The sequence below is a fragment of the Pleurodeles waltl genome, chromosome 4_2 (assembly GCF_031143425.1).
Source record: "Pleurodeles waltl isolate 20211129_DDA chromosome 4_2, aPleWal1.hap1.20221129, whole genome shotgun sequence".
NCBI lineage: Eukaryota > Metazoa > Chordata > Amphibia > Caudata > Salamandridae > Pleurodeles > Pleurodeles waltl.
The window spans coordinates 346,503,092-346,529,532 of record NC_090443.1 but is presented as its reverse complement, the minus strand read 5'-3'; the positions used below and the strand labels follow the sequence as shown (position 1 = coordinate 346,529,532).

General features: G+C 46.3%; 1 protein-coding gene across 2 annotated transcripts in view; it reads right to left on the bottom strand.

Moving 5' to 3' along the window:
* The window catches only part of LOC138292691 (cytochrome P450 2D17-like), a 327,621-nt gene that overhangs the window by 34,124 nt on the left and 267,056 nt on the right, over positions 1–26,441 (bottom strand). For both annotated transcript variants that reach the window (XM_069231413.1, XM_069231414.1), the window contains exon 7: positions 23,447–23,634. In XM_069231413.1, coding sequence (XP_069087514.1) covers positions 23,447–23,634 — 188 coding nt within the window. The remainder of the gene's footprint in view (positions 1–23,446; positions 23,635–26,441) is intronic.

The following is a 26,441-nucleotide window of genomic DNA, read 5'->3' as shown; positions in this document are numbered from 1 at the left end:
CTCAGATTTACAAATGGTTTGAGCCAGATCTGTGCTACTTTTCTAAAGAAAACCTGACACAAATTGTTCAGGTGGAATTTACAATTCAATGCAAATCTCAATTTGCATTGTATTTTAACCCAAAATAGTGCAAAGTTATACAATGTGCTGCCTTGCATTAATTTGCAATAACAGGGGTTTCCATGGGTGGTGTATGGGGGTTCCCATGGTTTCAAATTTGAGGTTAGCTTTCAATAATCTGAGAATGCAAGAACCTTGCAGACCAGATAACGACACACTATTTGGAGTAAACCTTGTCAAAGTGTTTGGTTACTCGCTTCAGCTCACTCCAGTGAAAGGGCAGCCACTGTTTAGCAAGTTGCTACATAAGCAAACACTGCCTTTGGGCAGTATTGGGAATGTCAATGTATAATTAAAATTCTAATATGCTGCATTAAAACGAAACATGAGACAAGCTGCAGAAAGGAAGCATGGCACTATGCTAAAAGGTATTATAGTAGGTGTGCTAAGTGAAGAAACTAAAATGCCACTGATAAGGCATACATTAGCTCTTCTGTTGTTTCCAGACAGAAATTCCTCTAAATTAAATGGAGAAGCAGCAAGAATTTATTAACAAAATGTATACTGCATGGCAACATTGTATGAGTGTGTACAGTTTAACACAGAGATGTGACACATTCAAGAACAAGATATTATTGAGTTTAAGTCAATAGACAAAATGGAACATCAAGGATTAAACCTACTACCATGTAAAAATTGGTGAGGAAACGATTAATTAGAAAATTCACTTTTGTCTACAGCCGGTTTCGAAAAATTCAAAGTCTCTGTCAAAATTTCAAGATACTGTTACAAAATAATTTGAGTGTACAGCGAGGTCTAACAAATGGAACAATTGGAAATGTGGTAGACTTCATCACATATGGCAAGAGATTTGACTTTGAATCAGTTTTGATTAGGTTTGATCATACAGAGAAACCCAAACAAATAGGTTGATGCAGTGTTTGATTCCCACCTTGGATGCAGCAATGGTACATGTAGAGCAACAACAATTTAAGGAAGGGATGTCTTAAATAGCACTGTCACGTGTTAGGTTACTTTCTGGACTGTACCTTCTTGATTTTAATGAGAGCAAAGAAAATGCAGAGGTGTCATGTGTTAGAGAGTATAATCAATTGAGAAGTCTGAATACTCCTCATCTGAGTCAATACCTAACACCCCAAAAACGTGCAATGTCAAACAAACAAAAATTTGATAAAATTAGTCTACATAAGAAAGCACGAGTAGCACCGGGAGACATCAGTGAATGGAAAAAAGGAATTCTGATGTAGTAAAGGAAACAGTATGATTTCAATTCTCTTATTTATCTGAAATGACCTGCTACTGTAAAGTAAAAGTGAATGTTCTATTTTAGTTTGCTCTAGGCATTGAGAAAATCAAGAATAATAGTGATAAGCCACTATGTACAGCACATTCAACTCTAATGAAAACAAAGCAAGAAAATGAGGATGCACGTCATTCAGCACCTCATTCAGCACTGGCATTCATGAAACCAGTGACGGGTGTACAGGAAGTGCACAGTTTTCTTTGAATTTGCACGAGGATGCCCAGGAATTTTGTAAGGTTGAACTAAAAATTCTAGAAAGTGAAAACATTTCCTGAGGCGCTGTGAATTTGGACATGCCAAGAGTGTTCCTGGCCCTGCCCTGAAGGTCTACCTAATGCCAGTGGCACGCCTTCCCTTTTGAGGAGTGGATACCCACTGCACTGCAGCACATGCAGAAGCCTCACTAAACCTGGGCCCGTGCTGCAATCTTATGCTCAGTCTCTGGATCCCCATACAGCTCAGGGTAATTTTGAAGGACCTAATGGCAAATAGTGTTCAATTCTTCATCAGTGAAGCTGGGATCCTCACTCCCTGTCTCTAGTCATGTTACAGCTAAGAATGCTGAAGGAGCAGCAACATGGTGGAGGTTGCTGTTCTGCTGAGAAAAGCGTCCACAGTGACCAGAAACTGCTACCTTTCTATATGTAATTTTCTGTTTGTAGTGGTAGTAGGAGATGTTTGCCTCAATATTTGAGGTATCCAGCCTGCATGTGGAGGTCTCCGTATAAGGGAAAGTCTCCCTGCAGACGGAAGTCTCCCCACAGGTCAAAAATGCTAGAATCATTAGAATCATTTGGAAAGAAGAATTATCATGCAAGGCGTGGATTGCAACATGATGCGCTAACAATTTAATATGTTAAAATGTAGTTTGACATGCATGTGCATATTATGTGCCACAATTAATTAGTACAAAGTTAAAAGTGGTAGAAATATTATGAAATGTGTAAACGTAGTAAGAAATAGAGTGACAGTTGGGGTTCAAAGTCATCAAAGTTTATGTCATTGAGTCAGGTTTGTCTAAATTTTGTTTGTTGTCCTTGGCAAATAATTAGAATTCTGTCTTGGTTGGGTTTAGCTTCAGGTCTGCGCTGGACATCTAGGGCTGGATGATGTGTATGCAGTGTTTGAGACGTTGGATGGCTGAAGCAGAGGAGACTTTAAAATAGAGTTGTATATCATTGGCATAGTGGTACAATCAATGGCACCAAAGACACATAAGACATAGGTAAAGTCATAGGTAAAGGCATAGTCACCTGTTACCCTTTGACATCCCTCCAGGGATTGTGGCATAGTGATACACTGGTGCACTCATCAGGTGATGCAATTGCTTGCTTGATGCAAAGTCAGAGATTGCCTTGCCTGTGAGAAGCCTACGTCGTCAGAGCTGGAAAGACCCATGTAAAAGACTCATTGGCCATGGAATGGAGTTTAACATGGGCAGTGGTAGCCTGCGAACTGACTAGGCAAATCAAGCCCATGCTTCCAGCCTGCAAATATGCCAAGAATCACTTCAGGTGAGCAGGCTCTGATCAAGACTGCTTCCTTGGGCATGCCAAAGAGGTTGATTCTTTGCACCTAAACCCTTTCTCTCCACCTTAAATAATTGTTCTGTAAAATGAGGGGTGTTAGACGTGACTGCCTTAGGGTGGTCACCCCCAACTTTTTGCCTGCCTCCCTCCACTTTTCTGACACTGTTTCTGCTGGTTTTAGGACTCTGTACACTTTACCACTGCTAACTAGTGCTAAAGTGCATATGCTCTCTCCCTTAAAACATGGTAACATTGGCTCATACCCAATTGGCATATTTAACTTACTTGTAAGTCCCTAGTAAAGTGCACTACATGTGCCCAGGGCCTGTAAATTGAATACTACTAGTGGGCCTGCAGCACTGATTGTGCCACCCACATAAGTAGCCCTTTAATCATGTCTCAGGCCTTCCACTGCAAGGCCTGTGTGTGCAGTTTCACTGCTACTTTGACTTGGCATTTAAAAGTACTTGCCAAGCCTTAAACTCCCCTTTTTCTACATATAAGCCACCCCTAAAGTAGGTCCCCAATAACCCACAGGTCAGGGTGCTATGTAGGTAAAAGGCAGGACATATATATACCTGTGTGTTTTATATGTCCTGGTAGTGGAAAACCCCTAAATTCGTTTTCCACTGCTGTGAGGCCTGCTTCTTTCATAGGCTAACATTAGGGCTACCCTCATATACTATTTAAGTGGTAGATTCGGATCAGAAAGGAGTAGACAGGGCAAATTTAGTATGACCAGAATGGTAATACAAAATCCTGCTGAGTGGTAAAGCTAGATTTTATAATACTATTCCAGTAATGCTACTTTTAGAAAGAGAGCATTTCTCTGCACTTAAAATCCTTCTGTGCCTTACAGCCTGTCTCCAATCCACGTCTGGCTGGACTGGTTGACACCTCCCTTGTGCATTTCACCCAGACAACCACAAACACAGGACGCTCAGTCACACCTGCACCCATCTGCATACTGAATGGGTCTTCCTGGGCTGGAAGGGTAGAGGGCCTGACACTTGTGTTTCAAAGGAATGTATCCTCCCACCCGATAGGGTTTAAGATTGAAATATCCAAATTGAGGGAGACGTAGAGCGCACCATTGGTGTGATATTTTGGGATGAACTTAGTTGTGATATCCTACTGGCCGAAAGGGACTGGCCTCCTGAGCACGTCCGTAAGCTCCCACATGGGGAAGATGTCATTTTGCCTTCTTTCTCTGATCTTGTTCCAGAAGTGGTAAAACAAGCCTACGCTGTCAACTGGGCTTTAGGGCAGGCACCTGAGTTATACTGTAATCGTGTAGGTTGGGACAAAGATTCACCTTGCCATGTAATAACTATCAGGTCTACACCCCAGCCTCAGCCACAATATCCTGTTAAACATGAAGAAAAAGCTCCAGTGAGAGAGATCCTCACTCAGCGTGAGTACCAGGGAGTAATTGAGCCCTGTGTCTCTGCAATGAATAACCCGTTATTCCCTGTTGCAAAACCTGACCATTCTTATAGAATCGTCTTAGATTACAGACAATTAAACAGGCATACATGCACATATGCTATACAAAATTCACATAGCACAGCACTAATTAATAATATAGTGCGCAAAAATTACAAAACAACCATGGATATCTCCAACGTTTTTTCTGCCAGGACTTAGCACATGAAAGTCGGGACCTGAGTGCATTCTCATTTGGCTCACAAAAATCCTTCTGGCGTTTGCCCCAAGGCTACAAGAACAGCCCAGGGCTCTTCTCAGCCCGTGCAACATCAATTTTGCATGATATTGATCCCGAGGCGTTGTCTTACATGGATGACAAATATCTCACAGATGAAGACCTCAACATTCATCTTGCAAGGGTCGATCAAATCGTTCTACGATTCGCAGTCCTTGGCTACAAATTTAATTTTAGGAAAACTAAAATAGCCTTACTCAGCGTATTATTCCTGGGATACGAGCTATGAAATGAGGGTAAAAGCCTGGCCCTGCACTTTCTACAGAAATGTGATCAACTACACCCACCTAACACTCTTAAGAAGCTACAGTCTTTACTTGGTTTCTTCAATTTTGGCAGAACTTAACATTCCTGACTATGCACAACATATCAAGCCACTTTATGACTTAATACGCTCTGATTTTTCTAGCAGACACTGGACTATTGAACACACACGCATCCTTAGGGAATTGCAACAGGACATGCTAGAAGCAAAACACTTGCACACCCGTGACAAAAAAACAAATTTGGTCATCAGAATAATTGCTGGTGACAATGGGTTCATTTATGTCACCTTTAACGAAGGAGACGCAGTGCCCATTGCATATAAATCACATTTATACTCCAACGTTTTGCACCTATAGAAACAATTCTAACTGCAGTTCAGATGGCTGTCATCAAGGAGAGACCACTTGCCCAAGGGAAACACATTTTTATTGTTTCCCTGGTGCCAGCTTTAGAGGTTGTCACCAAAGCAAGCGTTCCTAATTCTAAAGCATTCCATCCAGGCTGGATTCAATGGGCAACGTCCCTGACTACCACCGACGTAGACTACATCTTTGATTCAAAACTTCAGACACAAGAATTTCTCCAATACGAACAGGAGTACCCCACTTCTCTAGATATTTTGCCGCTTGACAGATACCATACTGTCATCTACACAGATGGTTCAGCACAACCAGCTGTCGGTGCTAAACATCAATATTCAGCCGTCTGCGCAGCTGTGAGCGGAGTGATGAAGGATGGAGCATTTCAACCTCACAATACCTACAAGCAGACCCTATGGGACTGCACAGCTCATCTGGCTGAATTCAAAGACCTTATTTTAGCGCTAGAACACACAGAGCCAGGATTACTGACTTTAATTGTCTGTGACTCATACTACTGCGCCCAGTCCTACAATGATTATCTTAATCATTGGCGATTGAACGGGTTTAGAGACTCCAAAGTGAACACCGTAAAACACAGAACTCTGTGGGGTAGGGCGGCTGATCTCAAGGATAAGCTACCTTATGTCCATGTAGTACATACATTGGGCCACCCACGTGTAGGAGTATACTTTATTGGCAACACTTTGGCTGATGAAGCAGCCAAATCTGCAGTAGCTACGGCTTCTGTGGCTGCAGTGACTCGTTCTCAGACGCGATTGGATAATGAAATTATGACTGCAGTGAATGCTTCGGCTGAAGGCAAGCCTCGCCCCAAAGCATACCCTACAAAATATTATTACCACATCAGTGCACAGAATGTTGCTTATGCAACAATTCCTGGGGTTGGAGATCGAGCGATCCCGAACAAAGACCAGAGATTAGATCTCATAAAAGCAGCACATGAGGGGGTTGCTTCTGCTCATGCTTGTATTTCGGCCACAGTAACACTCTTACAGAAACGCTTCTGCTGGCCAGGTCTAAACAATCAGACAAAACAGTACATCCTTTGTTGTGAAATTTGCCAGCAAATTAAGGGTTCCAACATCAAACGCCTACCACAGACATCCCTCTTAGTGTCCAGCAGGCCACTACAATGTGCGTACCTGAACCACTGCGGTCCGCTCCAACCTGATGGTGCATACAAATAAATGTTAGTTGCTGTAGATTATTGTTCTAGGTTCCTGTGGGTATGGCCACAGCGGTCGGCTGATGCTTGAACTGTTATAAAAGACTTGCTGATCTTTATCGGTACATATGCGGTTGCAGCATTCCACTTGGACCAGGGCCCTGCCTTTGCCTCTAAGGCATTCAGGGACACCATGGGGACGATGGGTGTTGAACTCCATTACTCCTCACCATACCAACCCGAGGGAAATTCTGTTGTGGAGAGGAGGAATCCTGATCTAAAGCAGTTCTTAACAGCTAGAGTATAAGGTTCTGGCCGCCACTGGCTACATCACCTATATGGGTTCCAGAGAGCACTGAATAATCTGCCAAGGCGGTCCTTGGGGGGATGCACTCCTTATGAGGTTCTCTTTGGGATACCTATGTATGTCCCAGATCTTGATGGCCCTGGTTTGGTGGCAGCAGATACACCTTTTGACATAAATGAATGTCTCACTGTTTTACAGGAGCTTTAGCAATTTTGTGATGATAAATCATCCACCAGTGCTGCCACCTTAGAAATAAGGGATTTACCAACTACTTCCACTGGCTGGATTCCTAAAGTCAGGGATCTGGTTCATGAGAAGATCGCTGTGAAGAAGGAATTTGGTCCATCCTACAGAGCACCAGTCACAGTCCTGGGAATACAAGGTACCAGAACTGTCATCTTACCACCGCTGCCTGGTCCCAAAGCAAACAGATGAATTTCCATTGATGACGTCAAACTTCACTATGTGGCCAATCCTGCACAATAGACCCAGAGGTCCCCTGGATAGTTCCCGGTCCCCCCTCACTACCCAACAGGACATACTTCTTCAAAGCAGAAATAACAATACTACTTCTGACTACACAAGCATGTCCAACATTGCTACAAATACCTCCTCAACTGTGGGGAGGGCCGGAAATGAGCTCTTGCTGATTCCAGTTACTTCTTCAACGACAACACCTGTCCAAGATTTGGCTGTTTTTTAATTCCAAAACAACACAGACTGACGACACCATCTACTATGAGCCTCCACGCGAAGTGGATCCATCCACTGTAATGCACCTGCTCCTGCGTTTGAGAGACTGCTTCTGGTTATTTCATCAACATTGATGACTTTTCTTCAGATTCATCCGCTCCTGCGACTGAAGATGTTTCAAAGACATGTAAGCTTATTTATGGCTTAAAAATAACTATTTAATTCACCTGTGGAACTATTTATGGTTCTGCTTCACATTTTTTTGCATCGTTTCTATGGATTGGTTTTGTGACTCTTTTAGTTTTGCTTATACATGGTCATTATCTTCCTGAACGCTCTTCTGTTGAGCCTGTGGATGAAGTCTTAACTCCATATCATTCCTCACATAAGGTGCGAAGACACTTGTCCCTTGTGAACATTTCAGCTGCACCAATTCCTGATGGGATTGTGTGGGATAAAGTTCAATTTGATGTATACAGGCCTACTGAGATCATTCAAATTCCATATGTCTTCAAAGTTTCTATGACTGATGTAATTATACCTGGTGTTGTATCTGATGATTGGGATGTCCAGACAGTTGATTCAATGTTAACTGAAATGAAGGACTATTCAGTATTACAAAGTGATGATGTGTACACCAATACACAGAATTATGGGGAAATGTTCTGCTATAACAACTGGGGACATTACTTACTGCACCGTACAACTAGACATAGATCAACTTTTTAACTATACACAGTGGGAACACTGTTCTACTCCACCTGTGGGTGAGCCCAAAACATTATTCAAATTCACTTATTTTTCTGGGCATGACATAAAAAATGCAGAAAATATTGCTAACTGACACAAAATTGATTTATTCAGACTAGTCTTCCCGTATTCCAGTTGAAGGTTACGAATACTGGAAGAACACTATTGACTTAAAAAGTGCATGTGGAACACAAGATTGGCAAATACAGGGTAGGGAAGCTTTATTTAGAGCATGCCTTAATCCTGTGCAAATTACCTTTTTAAATGACACCATTCAGCAGACATCTTGTCTGGGGTTAGCAAAAATGAAAGAAATGAATACGCCCAGTATTCCCACACCGGCAAAGTTTAATAATTGGCAATTATTCCTGAATGTCACTGAAGAAGAACTAAATGCAAAGGTTCAGGCTGGTACCTATAACTCTTCACTTTCCAGTCCCCCTGGGTGGTTAATTTGGCCCATAGACACAAAATGGTGTCAGGCACTTTTTGTGAATTCCTTACCGGGTTTCAAGATTAGCCGGCCAGACCCTTGCTTTGTCTCGGGTCAACACAGGGGTATAGATATAACATACAGTGTGGGTAAACTGTGCCAACAATTGGTACAGACTAACATGTTAGCCACAGTTAAGGAACATCTTAACACACTTTCTGAAAATGTAGACTTGCAGGACTTCTTGTTAGGTCCTAGAAAGCCACACTCTAAAAGATTCATCTAGGCCATATATAATGAGATCTGGAAGCTTTCTCAGATAGAAGCTGCTCTGCGTTTAAGGCAAATAGACAAGGAAAATTTAGAAAAAGCTTTAGCTGTTGTCGATAACTGCATGAACACTCTGTCCAACAGGATTTATTCCCTGACAAACATAGTGTCATCTGCAATAGACATCATTCAGACAGACATGTCCCTTTTATATCATGGGCAAAGTCAGCTGCGTTCCATCATGCAGTTAGGTTGGACATTACAGACTCTGAAAAATGGCCAGGTTCCATGGAAGTACATTAACAGTAGTGACTTGTTTGTTGCTTTTAATTTATCTGAGGAACAACAGACGATGGCTAAAAGGGAAGCGAGTTTCACAATGCTTCACATGGAAAAGTTAGAGAAGATGCCTTTTACAGTTGCAGAGAGTCCATCAAAAGTACGACTCCTACATGGTTTTATAAATCTGCCGTTTCCACTTTTCGTTTTTTGAAATGCCTGAAACATCTTGCAGTGGGCAGATACTAGCGGCTAGACAATAGCTATCTTAAAGAAGGGTGGGAGTTGCCCTTTGAATACAAGTGCCTGTATCGCAAAACAGAGGTCTTTCTCAGCGGAAGCGAATGTGAGACTACTGTTAGTCACTCAATGATCTGCAAGCAGGTGTCCCTTCATGGCCTTTGCAATGTGGGGGTCGCAAACTTGGCCTTTTTTCTGAAGGGTACTCCCATCCCTTTGATTCAACCAGCATTTCATGTACTTTCAAATGGAAGTTATGTGGTGCTGAGCGACCAAAGCTGTTGTGGTATACCATCAGGAATTGCCTACGCAATTTCAGTCTGTAAGGTCGTGACGTGTTGCGGACATGTTTTATTCACCCCACACGATAGCTAAAAGTATCAGAAATGTGGCCTCACATTGATACTACTAATGTAAATTATGACAAGCTGAGCAGACAAAAGGCGCTAGTGTTTCAGAAAAAAGTCTTGTTGACATCGGCTAGAGAGACATATGCTCTCCAGATAGCAAGATCATCAGCTGAGATACAATCCCTATTAAATACCAACTTCCCCAAGCACTTTGCATTGCTGGTATCCAGAATTTTCAACGCCTCAAGCACTTCGAGGATTGTCCATTTCTTTAAGGCTGTTGGGTTTGGATTTGTGTCGATCTTCCAGGCTGTCTTTGGAGTCATTCTGTCGGCCATCCATCCACTCTTTTCCAGTATGTTTGGCGGCTTTCCTATTATTTTGGCATTAATAGGCCGAATACTGCTGCTATCTATTCTGATTCACAGTGGTTCTATCATTCCAGCTACACGGGGAAACGGAGCCACTACCACCAGCCCAGCTGTGCCGTGAACACATGGTTCAGGTCTTTAATTCTCCATTGCTGGAAGAGGTGGAGCATGATTGGTCAATGCCATTCCGACCAGTCTTATGGTGCGTGCAGCCAGTCTTTCACTGCGTGTGGTGCCTCTTCAAACATTTGGCTCCTGTGTGCCTTGCTGTTACGCCAGTGCATCCTGTGGACCAAGCACTGCTGATGTCCCCGATGAGGGTTCATTCACAGTCGTGCCCCTTGAGGCTCAGGCTGATTTGCAAAGCCACTTATGAGCCGCCCTTGGTGAATGATCTGGCTCTCTTTGGTGCTGTGGAGAGTGCCACTCCTGCAGGTGGACCTGCACAAGAGACTACTACGCACTACTGCTTCTTGGATCCGTCTGCCTATCCTGCCATCGATCTCACATCTGACGATGTGGCCTCTTTCCTGAGGTCCTTTCCATTCAGTGGTTTCGAAGATGCTCTTCACGATCATGACTACTGTTAAATAGATTTGATAATTGGCGTATCTTTATATATCATTATATCTCTTTGTATGTTTTTAGCTATTACTTTTTAACGTGTTTTAAGATAAGGGTTTAGCTAGTGTTTTTAATGGTTTTAGCTTGTTTTAGTCCAGAGCCTTTTTTAGCTTGGATTCATTCACCTTCAATTGCACCCTCCTATGGTGTCATATTTCCTACGGCAATGGGGAGGGTGTAGTGAATCCTATCTTGTTCTAATGGGAAGCACAAATTAGCTTAGCCCTCTGGCTTGTAGACTCGTGCCCCCGTCACCCAGTGACTTTTAACCTACTTCGTTTGCTCTGTTTTTATTCAATTATATCTTTCAAGATGGCTGCCTTGTTTCTAGTTAGGCCAATGTTTTAATTTCATGTTATCAGTGCCCCTGCGATAAGGCATCACTATTAAGTGACAAAGATAAACAAACTATAGGTATTCACATTAGGTACTTTCCCTCTTCACTCATTCAAGGGAATTGTTTACATAAATTACTGTCCCAAGCATGTCTTGTTATCTATTGTTTGGTAACAGACCTACGTCAGGGGTCCGAGCTCTGTATAAATGCACCTCACATAGACATATAGTCAGAGGGATTCTGACCAGATGCCATTGTTGCTATCGATGCTGCATGTCGCCTTGACGCTGACCCAGTATTCGTGTCCCTACTGAGTCTGAGCTAGAGACCTTATTCCAAGGTAACAAGGCTTGGGTGCTCTTCTCCTGGACATGGCATTGGTAGATTAGGTTTAACATACCTAGCTCTCTTTAGATTAGAGATTAGGTTCACATAGAGTATTAGGACATATTTCACATCTCATGTCATTTTATGTTTTTGTAAGATGGTGGGGGTCTTTGTACTAATAACTCTCGTCTTCACAATTCTGTTTCTTTCTTTGTTCATTACCTTCATCATTGCAGCACATGTAATTTATCGTAGATTGCAGTTTTGCTAATAAAAACATATTGAAAACTTTACTGCATCTCCTCATTGCTGTGTTTGATTGAGATATGTTGTTAATATGAGAAAGGAGTAATCTCCGTTTAACCACAATACTCCCTGAGATGTCACACTCTTGAGTCCATGCGTAAAGACTGGCACAAATCACCTTTTACTGTTTGGGTTTTTAGTGAGGTGCTGCTTGTGAGCCGGGAGGGTTGGGACAACAGTTGCGACTTGTTGTAGGACAGGTATAGTCACCTACAAACATAAGTACTGTCATCCTTAAACCAGCAGTCTTGCCTAGAGCAAGAGTCAAACTACGACCGTATAGACAACTTGGTACACTACTACTTGCCCAATGATACCCAGAAGTATCATTGGGTGAGAAAAACAGATTAGGTGCCTTATTCAGAGTTTGACAGCCTGCTACCATGTCACAAACATGGTGGATATCTGACCATCTTATTACATATGCAATGGGATATAATTCATTTGTAATATGACAGGATAGCCATCTTCCAAGCCCTAAATGAGACCATAGGTTTCCACCACTCAATCACAGAAAAGCGTGCAAAAAATCAATTGACAAAAAAAATACAAAAGACAACACAAAATGGAAGAAATAAATAAATAGCAAGTATAATTTATTTCAACTATTATGGCCTGGAATGTACATGCAAGAGGATATAAGTGGCCAACAAGACCTATTCTATTAATAAACAATGTAAGGGCCATTAAACGGGATGTGATGTCTCCAATGGCAAGACACTTCAAGGCAACCTACTCCAGTGATAATAGAAAATCAATTTGTTACTAAAGTCAAAGTCCTGAAAATTTTCAGGTGTGGTGATTTAGAACTTTTTTGTACACTTACACTAATAAAAAATGTTCTTGATATTGAGCAATGGATATGTTGTTGTTGAAATCTGGCTGCTCACTAAGGGCCTGATTTATACTTTTTTAGCGCCGCATTTGCGTCATTTCTTTACACGAAAGCGGCGCAAACTTACAAAATCTAATTTAATTTTGTAAGTTTGCACCGCTTTTGCGTAAAAAAATGATGCAAATGTGGCACTAAAAAAGTATAAATCAGGCCCTTAGAATGTACATGTGTAAATATAGATATAGATTTGTTAATCAAATGTAAGCAGTTATTTTTAGGTAATGAGTTTGAGAAGCATAAAAAGTCTTGCGATATACATTATTGGGTGGGAGAGGTCAGTGAATTAGCCTACTTTAGTGCCATGAACTGACAGCAAACCTATTTTGAACTCAACAACTGTTTTTCGGAAAATGTATATCAGAAATTTACTAAGATCAAGTAATTAAGAATATCTACTTAGCTAAAATTATTCACAGTATGTAGAGAAAAAAGTGGTACGATTTTTATGTTAAAGTAAAAGTATTTGTCAGCTAATATATGTACTGAAAAATTCTCTCTGCCACAATCATGGATTCATGGTATTTTCTATGTCAGCTATGCAAATTCTTAATGTGTTTTGAGAAAGTATCACCTCCTGTGTTGAGAAAGACCCTGCATCACGGAAATATTTCAAATGCAGTGATTACTTAATTCTAGATTATATATGGTTTTAAACTGCAGGTAGATTTTGAGGGCCAGATGTATCAAAGGACTTTGCATTCGCAAACAGTGAGAATTGCAAAATTCCACTGTTTGGAAATGCAAAATCGTCTTTCATGATTTATGAAAGGAATTCGCAGTGCAATTTTAAGGAATCGTAAAAATAGCGATTCCTTAAAATTGCGACTCCGATTAGGGAATCGCAATTTGCGATTCCCTAAATAGGTAATGACAAATAGGGAATACCTATTTGCTATTACCTATTCACATGTATCATGCATTTCCTAAATGCGAATTTGGCATTTAGGAAATGCAACTACCACAAATTCAAGTTTGGTGGTAAGCATGGGCATTTTAAAAAAAGGACATGTAGCGCACTCATGCCCCTTGGGCATGTGTGTGCTTTACATGTCCACAAATATTTTTTTGGGGTGCATCAAAGGCGGCCTTAGGCCCACAGCACCCTGGGGTTTGCATTACCTAATTTGCGAACTCCTGACAGGAATTTGCAAATTAGGTAATGCAAAACCATTCGCACCTATGGGCCTACAGGCCCATAGGGATGAATAGAGTCCCATTCCGTAATTGCGATTCGGTAATAGCGATTGCGACTTTTAAGAAATCGCTATTACTGAATTGCAATTTTCATACATCCCATTATGCATTTCATAGATAACGATTTCCTAAAAATGACTATCTAGGAAAAGCAAACCGGGATGATGATACATCTGGCCATAAGTGTTTTCTTTATGTGAATGAATTGTCAGGAAAAAATAAATGTATTTATATACCAAAGGACTTATTGTCTCTTCAACAGACAGTACTCCCCAAAAGGGACTAAAAGAAAGACTGAGGGGATTAGTGAGAAGGTTTATCACATTGGTTCTACATCTCACACACCCAGGAATTGTACACAAAGGTTAGAAAAGGGGGGTTTACAACTGCAGGTGTGACAGTGGTAAACATTAGTGTTGACTCCAGTGAAAATGTTGCCACAATTAGGGGCATCTGTCAAGGGAGCTGCTCCTCTACCAAAAGGGTAAGCTACCTTGAGAGGGAAAACTCCATCATTCACAGTAGGTAGAAGACATCTAACTCAATTCTGGCGCACATTGTAAAAGGCTGCAGACAATGGCCCTCATTACAACCCTGGCAGTCAGTGATAAAGCGGCGGTAATACCGCCAACAGGCAGGCGGTTAAAAAAATGGGATCACGACCACGACGAAAACCGCCAACATAGACAGCCACTTTAACACACCGACCGCCACAGCGGTAGCAACAAACACCGTGGCAGTCACCGACAACAGACAGGCGGAAGACAATGTACCGCCCACCCTATCACAACCTGCCAATCCGCCAGCTTTTCCTTGGCGGTACCAATGCCATCAAAAGCATGGCGGAAACAGGACTTGGAAGGGGAACCACTCACCGCTTGACAACCAAGGAAGAACCAGGACGCCATGGAGCCTGAACTGCAGGTCCTGCTGATGCTGGTCTACCTCCTCATACACAACAGATATCAAAGGCGGCGGCGACGACCACGGTGAGTACTGCACCTAGCACACAGGGGATCGGGGGAGGAAAAAGAGAGTGACACACACACATGCAACACGCAACACCCCCACCCTTACCCACAATACACACAAAAACATGCAGCAACATTATATTTACACTCCGTAACCCCCTGGAAGAACGCAAGGACAAAAGGAATTGAGTTCAAACAGTGATATTTGGAAATATGCAGATATAGTTAACGATTTGAAAAACAGTAAATACAAACATTTACAATACGTACAGAAGGCCGTACACTGTCCCTTGCAAATGTCCATGGCCCACTGGGCCAAAAAACATGGGCGAAGCCCACACTTGACTCCTGCTTCAAAGCAGAGAGAACACTGCAGGGGCATCAGGTCGTAAACACACAGGCACCTCAGGGGGAACTGGGGTGAGGGCATCTCAGCCGGAAGATGGTACAATACCACTGCTCCTGGAGGGGGCCCCATGCCCACTGCTTGGTCCTGATGAGTGCAAGGCCACAGTTTCTCTAGTGGGTGGTTTGCCCACTGCTTGGTCCTGGGGAGTGCAAGGCCACTGTCTCTTTAGTGGGTGGTTTGCCCACTGCTTGGTCCTGGGGAGTGCAATGCCACAGTCTCTCAAGTGGGTGGTTTGCCCACTGCTTGGTCCTGGGGAGTGCAAAGCCACAGTTCCTCAAGTCTCTCAAGTGGATGACTTCTCCACTGGTTCTGGAGGGGGCTTTGTGCCCAGTGTGCTTCACCCTGCCAAGGATAGTGATAGTGGATGCCTTTCTCCACTGGTTCTGGAGGGGGCTTTGTGCCCAGTCTGCTTCATCCTGCCAAGGATAGTGATAGTAGATGCATTTCTCCACTGGTTCTGGAGGGGGATTTGTGCCCAGTCTGCTTCATCCTGCCAAGGACTGGGTGAGTGGATGCCTTTCTCCACTGGTTCTGGAGGGGGCTTTGTGCCCAGTCTGCTTCACCCTGGCAAGGATAGTGCTAGTGGATGCATTTCTCCACTGGTTCTGGAGGAGGCCTTGTGCCCAGTCTGCTTCATCCTGCCAAGGATAGTGATAGTGGATGCCTTTCTCCACTGGTTCTGGAGGGGGCCTTGTGCCCAGTCTGCTTCATCCTGCCAAGGATTGGGTGAGTGGATGCCTTTCTCCACTGGTTCTGGAGGGGCCTTGTGCCCAGTCTGCTTCATCCTGCCAAGGATTGGGTGAGTGGATGCATTTCTTCACTGGTTCTGGAGGGGGCTTTGTGCCCAGTGATGCTTCACATGGGGTGTGGCCGTTCACATTCTCTCACCTGGGTGTCTGAGGCTCGAGATTTGCAGGGAACAGGTAGCATGATATTCCGTGGAGGCAGGGCCAGACTCCATTCTGCGGCGACTAAGGCTGCAAAACTGGTGGTAGTGCCGCTGCTGGTGGGGGTGCTTCAAGTGGTGGTGGGAGGCTGCAGGCCCTTTCCTGCAGCCTCGGACGGCTGCCCACTGGGGATGCTGCTGCTCACAGTTGTTGTGGCATTGACTGGGCATGTGGCGGTGCAGGTGGCGGTACTTGCGGCGGTGTCTGCGGCAGGGATGCTGCCGGTGCTGGGTGTGGTGCAGGTGCTGGTAGTGGTGGAGGGAGACACCAGGCCGTCTCCTGCAGCCTCGGTCGGCTGCACACTGGGGATGATGATGCTGACAGTTGTTGTGGCAGGGGCGGTGCAGGTGGCGGTGCAGATGGCGGTGCAGGTGGCGGTGCAGGTGGTGGTGCCTGAGGCGGTGCCTACTGCGGAACAGGTTACGGGGCTGTCGGTACTGATGGTGGGCACCAGTCTCTCACCTGCAGCCTACGAGCCCTGAAGTGCCTTGCCTTGGGTTTTCTTCCCCTTCCCCACCTTGGCAGATGCTGTTTCGGTTTTGGAGGAGGCCTTGCTGAGTGGGTCGTGCTTCTTGGCTGTGCTGCATGCTGGCTCCTTCTTCACCTTGGCAAGTGGCGGAATGGGTTGGTCCTTTGCAGGTGTCGGTGGCACACTGGCTGCCCTGACGGGTGCCCCCTTTGATCCTCTGTGACTTCCAGGTACTACAGCATCCGCCGACTTGGTGGCTGAGGTGCTGGCCTGGGATCTGGACACCCTGGCCCGAGGGGAAGGCCGGGGGGGGGGGGGGGGGGGGGGGGGAGTCGTAGGGAAGAGGTCAATGTTAGCCAGGAAAAGTTTTTTAGACACACTGGGATGGGAAGATGGAGAGGGTTTGGGAGTGGAGGAAGAGGGAGTGGTTGTAGGAGGTGAACGTCTGCTGAGTTTAGGTGAAGGTGCATGGGCTGGATGCTGTTGTGAGGTGGATGGCTGTTCGGTGGGTGGGTGCATTCACAATGGCTGACTGCCCAACAGTGAGGGATCTCAGGAGGTCAATAGCCTCCTCACTGAGGGCACCAGGGCTGACTGGTGCAGGGCCTGAGGTGCCTGGGGCAAAGGAGATGCCCACCCTCCTGGGTGAGCGGGTACGGGAAACACGCTGAGGGGCTGCTGGGAGGGCGGTGCAGGTAAGGGGGATGGTGGCTGTACCTGTTGTTGGGGAGGGCACAGAGGTGTCCGCCACCGCCAGGGAGCTGCCATCAGAGGAGGAGTCGCTGTCTGTGGTCTCCCCTCCTGTCCCCATCGTGGTGCTCCCCTCGCCCTCCGTCCCACTGGTGCCTTCACCCTCAGTGGATTCTGCCTACAGGTCAGTGCCTCTGCTCCGCCGCCATATGATGCTAATGCACACAAGGACAGGGCGAGGGAAAAAAAGGGGGGGGGGGAGAGACAGGGGATACACTTGGTCAATACCAGCAACACCACTACCGTTGATGTACACAACACACAGGGAGCAACCCTATGCATTAGGCCATGCCCAACCATTTACTGAGACAGTCACCAGCGCATGGGGTACAATGCCTAGCGCCAGCATCTGCACACCTGAAACCCACAGGACCCTGCATAGTAGTAGATGGCCACTTACACCATTGGGGTAGGAGTGCGCCAGAGCCTGCCCAACAAGGGACCTACCCTGCCATAATCGCCCTGGCCTAGGGGCACCCACATGCCACATCCCTCACCCAGCTCCATCCTAAAGTGCGCAAAGTCAGCTTTCAGAATCTGTACTCACACCCTTGTGGCTGCTGTGATGCCCTCAAGCGCCCATCCAACTCCGGATAGGCTATCGCCAGGATGCGGAACATCAGGGGGGTCATGGTGCGACAGGCACCCCTTCCACATTGGGAAGCCAGCCCCAGCTGGGCCTCTGCCATTTTCTTGGTCCAGCAGCGCAGGTCCTCCAATCGCTTGCGGCAGTGGGTGCTCCGCCTTTGATAGACCCCCAGGGTCCGCACCTCCTTGGCGATGGCACGCCAAATACCCTTTTTCTGGTGGGCGCTGACCTGGAGGGAAAATGCAGCAGAAAAGGAATCTACTCACCCGTCCGGACTGGCATACTCATTGCCCACCAGTTCCCACCCATGCCCTGACACACATACACTGACCACCTCTCATGCAGCACTCAGGCCAGGACGCCTCAGCACCCCACAACATGTGGCTTACATCCACACCACTCAAAACATGCATTGCCCACACATCATGTTCACAGTGTACTCACCTGTTTGTCTGGAGGACTGTAGAGTAATGTGTACTGGGGTAGGACCCCATCCACCAGTTTCTCCAACTCCTCCGCAGTGAAGGCGAGGGCCCTTTCCCCAGACACATGAGCCATTGTCGCTTCCAGACATTGGTCACAGCAGCACTTGCAGTGTAGGTCCTCTCCTGTTGAAGGTCAGGTAGCAAGTGAGTGAATAGTTAGAAAATGGCGGTGGCGTCCGCAGCAGTGTGTACCGTCACTGCCAGCGCACATCGCCATTGGCTCCTGGAACCCATAGGGCCCAATGATAACCAATGCGAAGTTGCACGGCGGTCATCGACCGCCTACCGCAATGGTGCACAACGCCAGTGCACTTACCTCATTTCCACTTGTCCCTACTCACAGGTCAGGCAGCCACCATTTCAGGGGGGCACAGGGCATGGCACCTAACTGTGTCACAGCAGACATTGGCACATCAACTGACTCTCAAGTTCACATACTGTTTCTGTAAAGTAAACAAATCCACATTAGTGCAATATATGTGGAAATATGACCCTCTGCTCACCATTCTCTTCCATAGGCTTCAACCGCTGAGGCAGCATATGAGATGGCGGCAACCTCCGATGCACAGACCCCTGTCAACAATGGAGGACAGACACATTATCATCACATACTGACTTGATCGTGCCACAATCCAAGAACTGTGTGCCCAATTGGAGCCAATTGGAGCCAGACCTGATGTCAGCTATCCGCCAGCCCACAGGTATCCCCCCTCTAGTGCAGGTCCTGTCAGTGCTCCATTTCCTGGCAAGTGATTCCTTTCAAACTACAGTGGCCATGGCATCAGGGATGTCTCAGCCAAGGTTCTCCAACGTGTTGACCAGAGTGTTGTCAGCCTTGCTGAAACACATGCGCAGCTACATCGGGTTCCCCCAGGTGGATGAATTGGCCACAGTGAAGGCTGACTTTTATGCCCTGGGACATATCCCCAACATCATTGGTGCCACTGATTGTACACATGTGGCATTTCTCCCCCCGCCCCCCCCCCTCCTGAGAAATAGAAATGAACAGGTTTACAGGAATAGAAAAAGCTATCACTTAATGAATGTGCAGATGGTGTGTTTGGCAGACCAGTACATCTCCCATGTGAATGCCAAATATCCTAGCTCTGTTCATGACTCCTTTATCTTGAGGAACAGCAGCATCCCATATGTGATGGGCCAACTCCAGAGGCACCGGGTGTGGCTAATAGGTGAGCCAAAGGTCCACACCGAGTATCAGCTGGTGTCTGGGTATTGGATTGCCCCTAAGGGTTAGTGTGTATCTAACATTTGTCACCCTATATTTGCGGGAGACTCTGGTTACCCCAACCTCTCATGGCTACTGACCCCAGTGAGGAATGCCAGGACAAGGTCACAGGAACGTTACAATGAGGCACAAGGGCGTACAAGGAGGATAATTGAGAGAACTATTGGCCTACTGAAGGCCAGGTTCCGATGCCTCCATCTGACAGGTGGATCCCTGTATTACTCACCCAAGAAGGTGTGCCAGATCATCGTTGCATGTTGCACACCCTGGCCTTGAGACGCCAGGTGCCTTTTCTGCAGGAGGATGTGCCTGGAGATGGTCTTGTGGCAGCGGTGGTGTCTGTGGACAGTGATGAAGAGGAGGCAGAGGAATAAGATGTTGACAACAGAACAAATATTATACAGCAGTACTTCCAGTGACACACAGGTAAGACACTGTAACTTAACATTTAAGTAACTGTTAGACATTGTACCAAGCAGCCTCTTACCCTATGTCTATGGCCACTGACTGTTACCTTTGGATTCTCTATTTTCAGATCTGTGTGCCCCATTCTGGCTCCTGCTATATGTACTGCTGCCCATCAACGGTCATCCTATAGTAGATTTCACTGTACATATATGTTGCAATGCTTTGGAAATGTTGTACTTCTACATTTGAGATTCATTACACTGACTCCAGTATGGTATTTGTTTCAAGGGTGTTTATTTATGTGCCAATAAGTATAGGGGTATGTGCAAGGGGCTGGGGTGATGGTGGAGGAATTTCCAGTTAGAGTCCAGTCTCTTGGTATCACAAGTGCATTGTCCAAGGGGGCATAGGAAGGGGAGCAATGGCAGTTCCAGGTAGACAGGGTGACATAGCGGGACAGAAGGGTGACTATCAGGAGAGTCCTATTTCCTGGTGGGGGTCTTGGCAATGTTCTCCGTCTTCTGCCTGGATCACAGGGACCGTTTGTGGGGTGGTTCTCCTTCTGCAGGGGGTGGGGTGCTGGTGGCCTGTTGTTCCAGTGGCGGGCCTCCTGTCCACTAGCGCCGGCGGAGGTGGAGGGCTGTTCATCGCTAAGGTTAGTGTCAGGGGCCCGTTGTTGTGCCACTGCCTCCCTCATGGTTTTGCCCATGTCAGCCAGCACCCCTGCAATAGTGACCAGGATGGTGGATATTTTTGTTAGGTACTCCCTGATCCCCAGGTACTGTCCCTCCTGCAGCCGCTGGGTCTCCCACAACTTGGCCAGTACCTGGCCCATGGTCTCCTGGGAATGGTGGTATGCTCCCAGGATGTGTGCCTCATGGAGAGTGGGTTCCCTTGGCCTGTCCTCCTCCTGTCACACAGCTGTCCTCCCAGCTTCCCTGTTGTCCTGTGACTATGTCCCCTGAACCATGTGCCCACTGCCACTGACCCCAGGTCCCTGATCGTCCTGGGTTTGTGGGGTGGCCTGGGGTCCCTGTAGTGGTGGACACACTGCTGGTTGACGTGTCCTGGGGACAGTGGAATGGGCCCGCTGGGTGGGTGCTGTGCTGGTGTTTCCTGAGGGGGCGGCTCTGTGGTGGGTTGGGACTGTGGCAGGGGAAACGACTGCCCAGAGGCTCCTGATGGGTCCGGTTGGTCATCCTGATCCAGGCGTGCAGAGCTGCTGTCGTCACTGTCGGCCTCTTCAGGGGTGAGGACTGGATGTAGATGGCACCTCCTCTCCGGTGATGTTGAGTATGGGTCCTGTTGGGATGCAAATGCATTGTTAATGTATCTGTGTGTGCCATCTTGTACATGGGTGTGTTTCCCTGTATGATTGTGCATTCACTGTTAGCTTGGCCTTGTGTGGGTGGTGAATTTGTGGGCTGGCTGAGTCTCCCTACTGGGCATGCTTTGGTGATGGGTGTCCATGCAGGTCTGTGGGTGGTGTCCATGCACTGTTGTTGCATGCAGGGCTTGGTATTGGGATGGGTGGGTTGTGATGGTCGGGTATATGTGAGGTGATGGAGTGATGGGGGTGAAGGTGGGGGTAGGAGTTTGTCATGGCATGCAAGTAGGGGGGGATAAAGTAGTTAAGATTTGACTTACCAGAATCCAGTCCTCCAGCTACTCCTGCGAGGCCCTCAGGATGCATGATCGCCAAAACTTGCTCCTCCCATGTTGTTAGTTGTGGGGGAGGAGGTGGGGATCCACCGCCAGTCCACTGTACACCAATCTGGTGTCTTGCAATGACGGAATGCACCTTCCCCCGTAGGTCGTTCCACCTCTTCCTAATGTCATCCCCAGTTCTGGGGTGCTGTCCCACAGCGTTGACCCTGTCCACGATTCTCCACCATAGCTCCATCTTCCTTGCAATGGATGTCTGCTGCACCTGTGATCCGAATAGCTGTGGCTCTACCCGGATGATTTCCTTCACAATGACCCTTAGCTCCTCCTCAGAAAACCTGGGGTGTCTTTGGGGGTGCCATGGATGTGGTGTCAGTGATATGTGTGAAGATGTGTGGGGTGATGTATTGTGGTGTATGCTGTGATGTGCGTGAATGGTGTATGGGGGAGGGTGTTCTGTGCCTCTGATTGAGTGGGTGCTGCTTGCTTGTCTCTCTGTGCTTGGTCTCTTTTTTTTCGCTGTAAGGGGTTGTGGGTAATGTGGGTGTGTGTTTTGTATTGGATTGGGTGTGTGGGTGTGATGTGTGTGTGTGTCAGGTGTGTGTATTTTGAATTGTCCAATGTGGTGTAGCTTTGTAAGTATGTGTGTATTTGGAGCACGGCGGTATGTACCGCCAATGGTTTACCCCGATTGAAAGACCGCTGCGGTGATTCGTGGGTCGTGATACTGTGGGGGTATTCTGTTGGGGTAATGGTGTGGGCTTTGCTATCGCCAGTTTATCACTGACCTTTGGCCTGGCGGACTTTTGTGGGTGTCTGTATTGTGGCGGATTTCTATGTGTGGGTCATAATACCCGTGGTGGGTTACCGCCGCGCTCACGGTATGTTTGCGGCCGTCAGCACAGCGGTAGGCGGCATTTACCGCCAGGGTTGTAATGAGGGCCAATGTCTTTGACAATGTAGGTAAGTTTCCCAGTCACAATACTAATTATTTTGCAAAAGTCTACCACTATTTCCAAGGCAGTCACTGCCACTCATCACTTACTTTGTTGTAGCAGATATTACATTACAGATGAGGCAACTGTACTTGCTCCATCTTTGTCAGAGTTAGAAGTGCACCAGGTTGAACATGATGGCAGAACAAAATGACTTTGCCACTAGTTCTTCATCTAGCTCAGAAAGGGTTGGTTGTGGCAGTAGAGGTGTTGAGGGTGGCCATGTTATTTTATGATAGAGGACTACCATCTGTCCTACATCTTGGCTCATGTATTTCAGTAAGGCACACAATGTCGATTTTTTTTCTCCATAATCAGTGGGAGCCCTTTGGGTTCATGTTTTGTCACTGATGTAGTATTTGGAAGGGATCATTTCTTGACACTGTTTAGAGCATCTATATGTCTTGAACATAAGTAGCTGTAAAGGATGAAGTAAATAAGTAGTAGGTAATTCTGATTTCAGTTGAGCTTCAAATAGAGTGAATGATACACACAAGATCATTTAATAATGGCACTGGTGTATTGTTGTTGTGCATCCTGCTAATGAGCAACAATGACTGTCAATCGTTAACCTTGGCTTTTGATCTATCATGAAAATGGCTGTCTGTCCTTGAAGGGGAGTATCTGAATAGTACTGTACTCTCTTAAGAGGAGATTTTAGATCTTAAATTATAACTGGAATTACCTTAGGTATGAAGAAGCCATTGATATCTGTGTCCCTAGATGTCTTGTGAGGTACACCAAGGGGGATAATATCACTATAGCGCTGAATTTCATGGACCACAGCATTGGTGTATGGCATCTTAGCACGGTCATCCATGGTAGGTTTCCTCTCTCTTCCGATCACCTGATCGATTTCTTCCTGGACTCTGTCTAGACATAGAGGGAGCAGTAAGTGAAATAGGTATCACTTTCAGTTGTTATGTACAAAGTATTATAAGCGAACAAAATGACTTTGAATAGAATTCTGGACAGCATTCAATGTGCCCTCATTACGGCTTCGACGGTCTTTTCTCAACACTGACGAGGCCCCTGCAGCCAGCATACCGCCAGTGCTGGCGGTATGCTGCCCGCCCTGTTTGGAGTTTTCTGCTGGGCGAGAGGGCGAAAACAGCGTTTCCGCCCGCTGGCCCAGCGGATAACTCACCAGAACATTGACGCCAGCTTGTAATTGAGCCGGCAGCAACGTCGTGGAGCGTCGGGAGCGACAGCACCTGTCATGCATTTCACTGCCCGTGATTCGGACAGTGAAATGCGCGATGGGGCTGTCCATGGGGGCCCACGACACCCCCTTTCCACCAGCCGTTGCATGGTGGTTGGACCGCCATGCAAAGGCTGGTGGAAAGGGGACTCATAATCCCCAGGGAAGCGCTGCTTGCAGCGCTGCCCTGGCGGATTGCGACCACCGTGACCGCCAGGCTGTCGACAGGTGGCAACCTGGCGGTCGGACCATGGACCATTTGCCACTGTCATAATAGGGCGATCGGACCGCCCTGTCTGCGGCATCCGACCGCCGTCGCGAGTGTGGCGATCTTGAGACTGCCACACTCGTACTGAGGGCCTAAGTGTGAGATGTAACCTGCTGAGCCACAGTATTCTGAATATTTTAGGTGTTACACATATTTTAAAGAAATACTGCTTTAACTGCTGCCTTGCTGGTAACTAGATTTTACCCTACACAGTCCCGGTGCTATCAGAATGCATGTGTGCAGAAATGCCCATTGAAGATTGTATTTTTTAGAGATAAAGGAAGCATACTGTGGAGCGTCAAGATGCTTGAGCTTACAGCTGCACCCATGTGTTGCACTAAACCCATGATCCCTCAGCATGTTGAATGAAGTGTTGTTTGGTGCAATTTGATTATACACAGTTGCACTGAATAATAGTCATGCACATTTATGGCTTTTCAATATTGGTGGGTGAGATTATGTGTTGGATTTTGCTAGTGAACTGAGCTAATGCATCAGAAACACTGTACTAGAGAGCTAGAAATCTTCAGCTGATGTCAAAGAAAAGAGAAATAGGTCAGGATCACTGTAACAGAGGCACACTCAGGAGGAAGAATATGCTGTTTATCATAACTCCGAACACACTCTGAATTTAAATGAGCTTTCATTGATGTGTAAGCTACAGATCCTGATGCATCCAATCATTGAACACACTGCTGGAGACCAAAGAACAAATTACATCACTGCTGGCTGAAGTACATCAAGAAGTCTGCTATTCCAAGTCATACGACAATAACCTATCGCTCTTGCTGGCCAGTGTGCAGAGTGACGAAACAGACCTGCTTGGGTATAACTGGGGACATTAAAGAGAAAGGGCCAGATGCAGGAAACGTTTAGCGACTCGCAAACGGCAAAAATTGGGGCGGGGTCGCTCCCCATGAGGACACATTAATGTTGACCATATCTGCCCCACTTGGGGGCAGATCAGCCTATTTTTGGAAGGCCCATCTGCCCCCAAAGGGGTCAGAAAGCCCACCAGAGACCAGGGAAGATTTCTTTTTAAATAAGAGGGTGGGGGTATGGCCATACCCCATCCCAAATAAATGGGGCCACAGTTGTTCTGTCCACCAGTGGGCAGATTGGGCAATTACCCCCGATCCACACCCCGGGGGGGCAGAAAGTCTACTAGATGCCAGGGAATTAAGAAAAAAAATAGTGGGGTAGTGGCTACCAACCAGTATGGGCCTGGTTATGCCCCCACCCCAGCTGAAGGGGTAACAGTCTTTCAGCTTTCCCCCCGCACACTAAAGCATCTTATCCCACAATAAGCAAGAGGACATTTGATTATTTTGGGTTTTGGTTTTACATTTGGGCCATGAGAGCTTGGTAACTCTCAAAATCGTCTCACTTAGAATGGTGGGGGCTGCACTTTTTGGACTTTGGGATGCTGCCATGTAGAAAAATCCATAAGACCTAGACACATCTGAAAACTAAACATCTGGTTGATTCCAGGGTGGTGTGATTCACATGCACCCCGCTCCATTTTCTTACCCACAATGCCCTGCAAACCTCCAACTTTGCTGGAAATCACACATTTTTCCCATATTTTGTGATTAAATCTTCCGGAATCTGCAGGAATCCACAAAATTCCTACACCCAACATTGTCTTATCTATACCGATAAAAATTCTGCTGCACTTGTCAGGCGAAAAAATTATTTTTTTCAAACTGCCCTTTTGGACCCACTTTGGGTCCCCCTCAATTTCGACATGTTTTTGTCTCTTCCCTGTCACAGGCACTTGGCCCACCTACACAAGTGAGGTATCATTCTTACCGGGAGACTGAGGGGAACGTTGAGTGGTAGGAAATTTGTCCCGGTGCGGTGATCCCACACAGAAATGTGGGAAAAAGGTGATTTTCTTAGCTACATTTGAGGTTTGCTGAGTCACACCTCCCTGGACACCCTTGGGTGTCTAGTTTTCAGAAATGTCTGGGTTTGGTAGGTTTCCCTAGATGGCTGCTGAGCCCAGGACCAAAAACACAGGTGCCCCCTCACTGCAAAAACAGGTCGTTTTGTATTTGATAATTTTGATGTGTCCAGATAGTGTTTTGGGGCATTACCTGTCGCGAGCACTAGGCCTACCCACACAAGTGAGGTACCATTTTTATCGAGAGACTTGGGGATGCTGGGTGAAAGGAAATTTGTGGCTCCTCTCATTGTGGGTAATAGAAC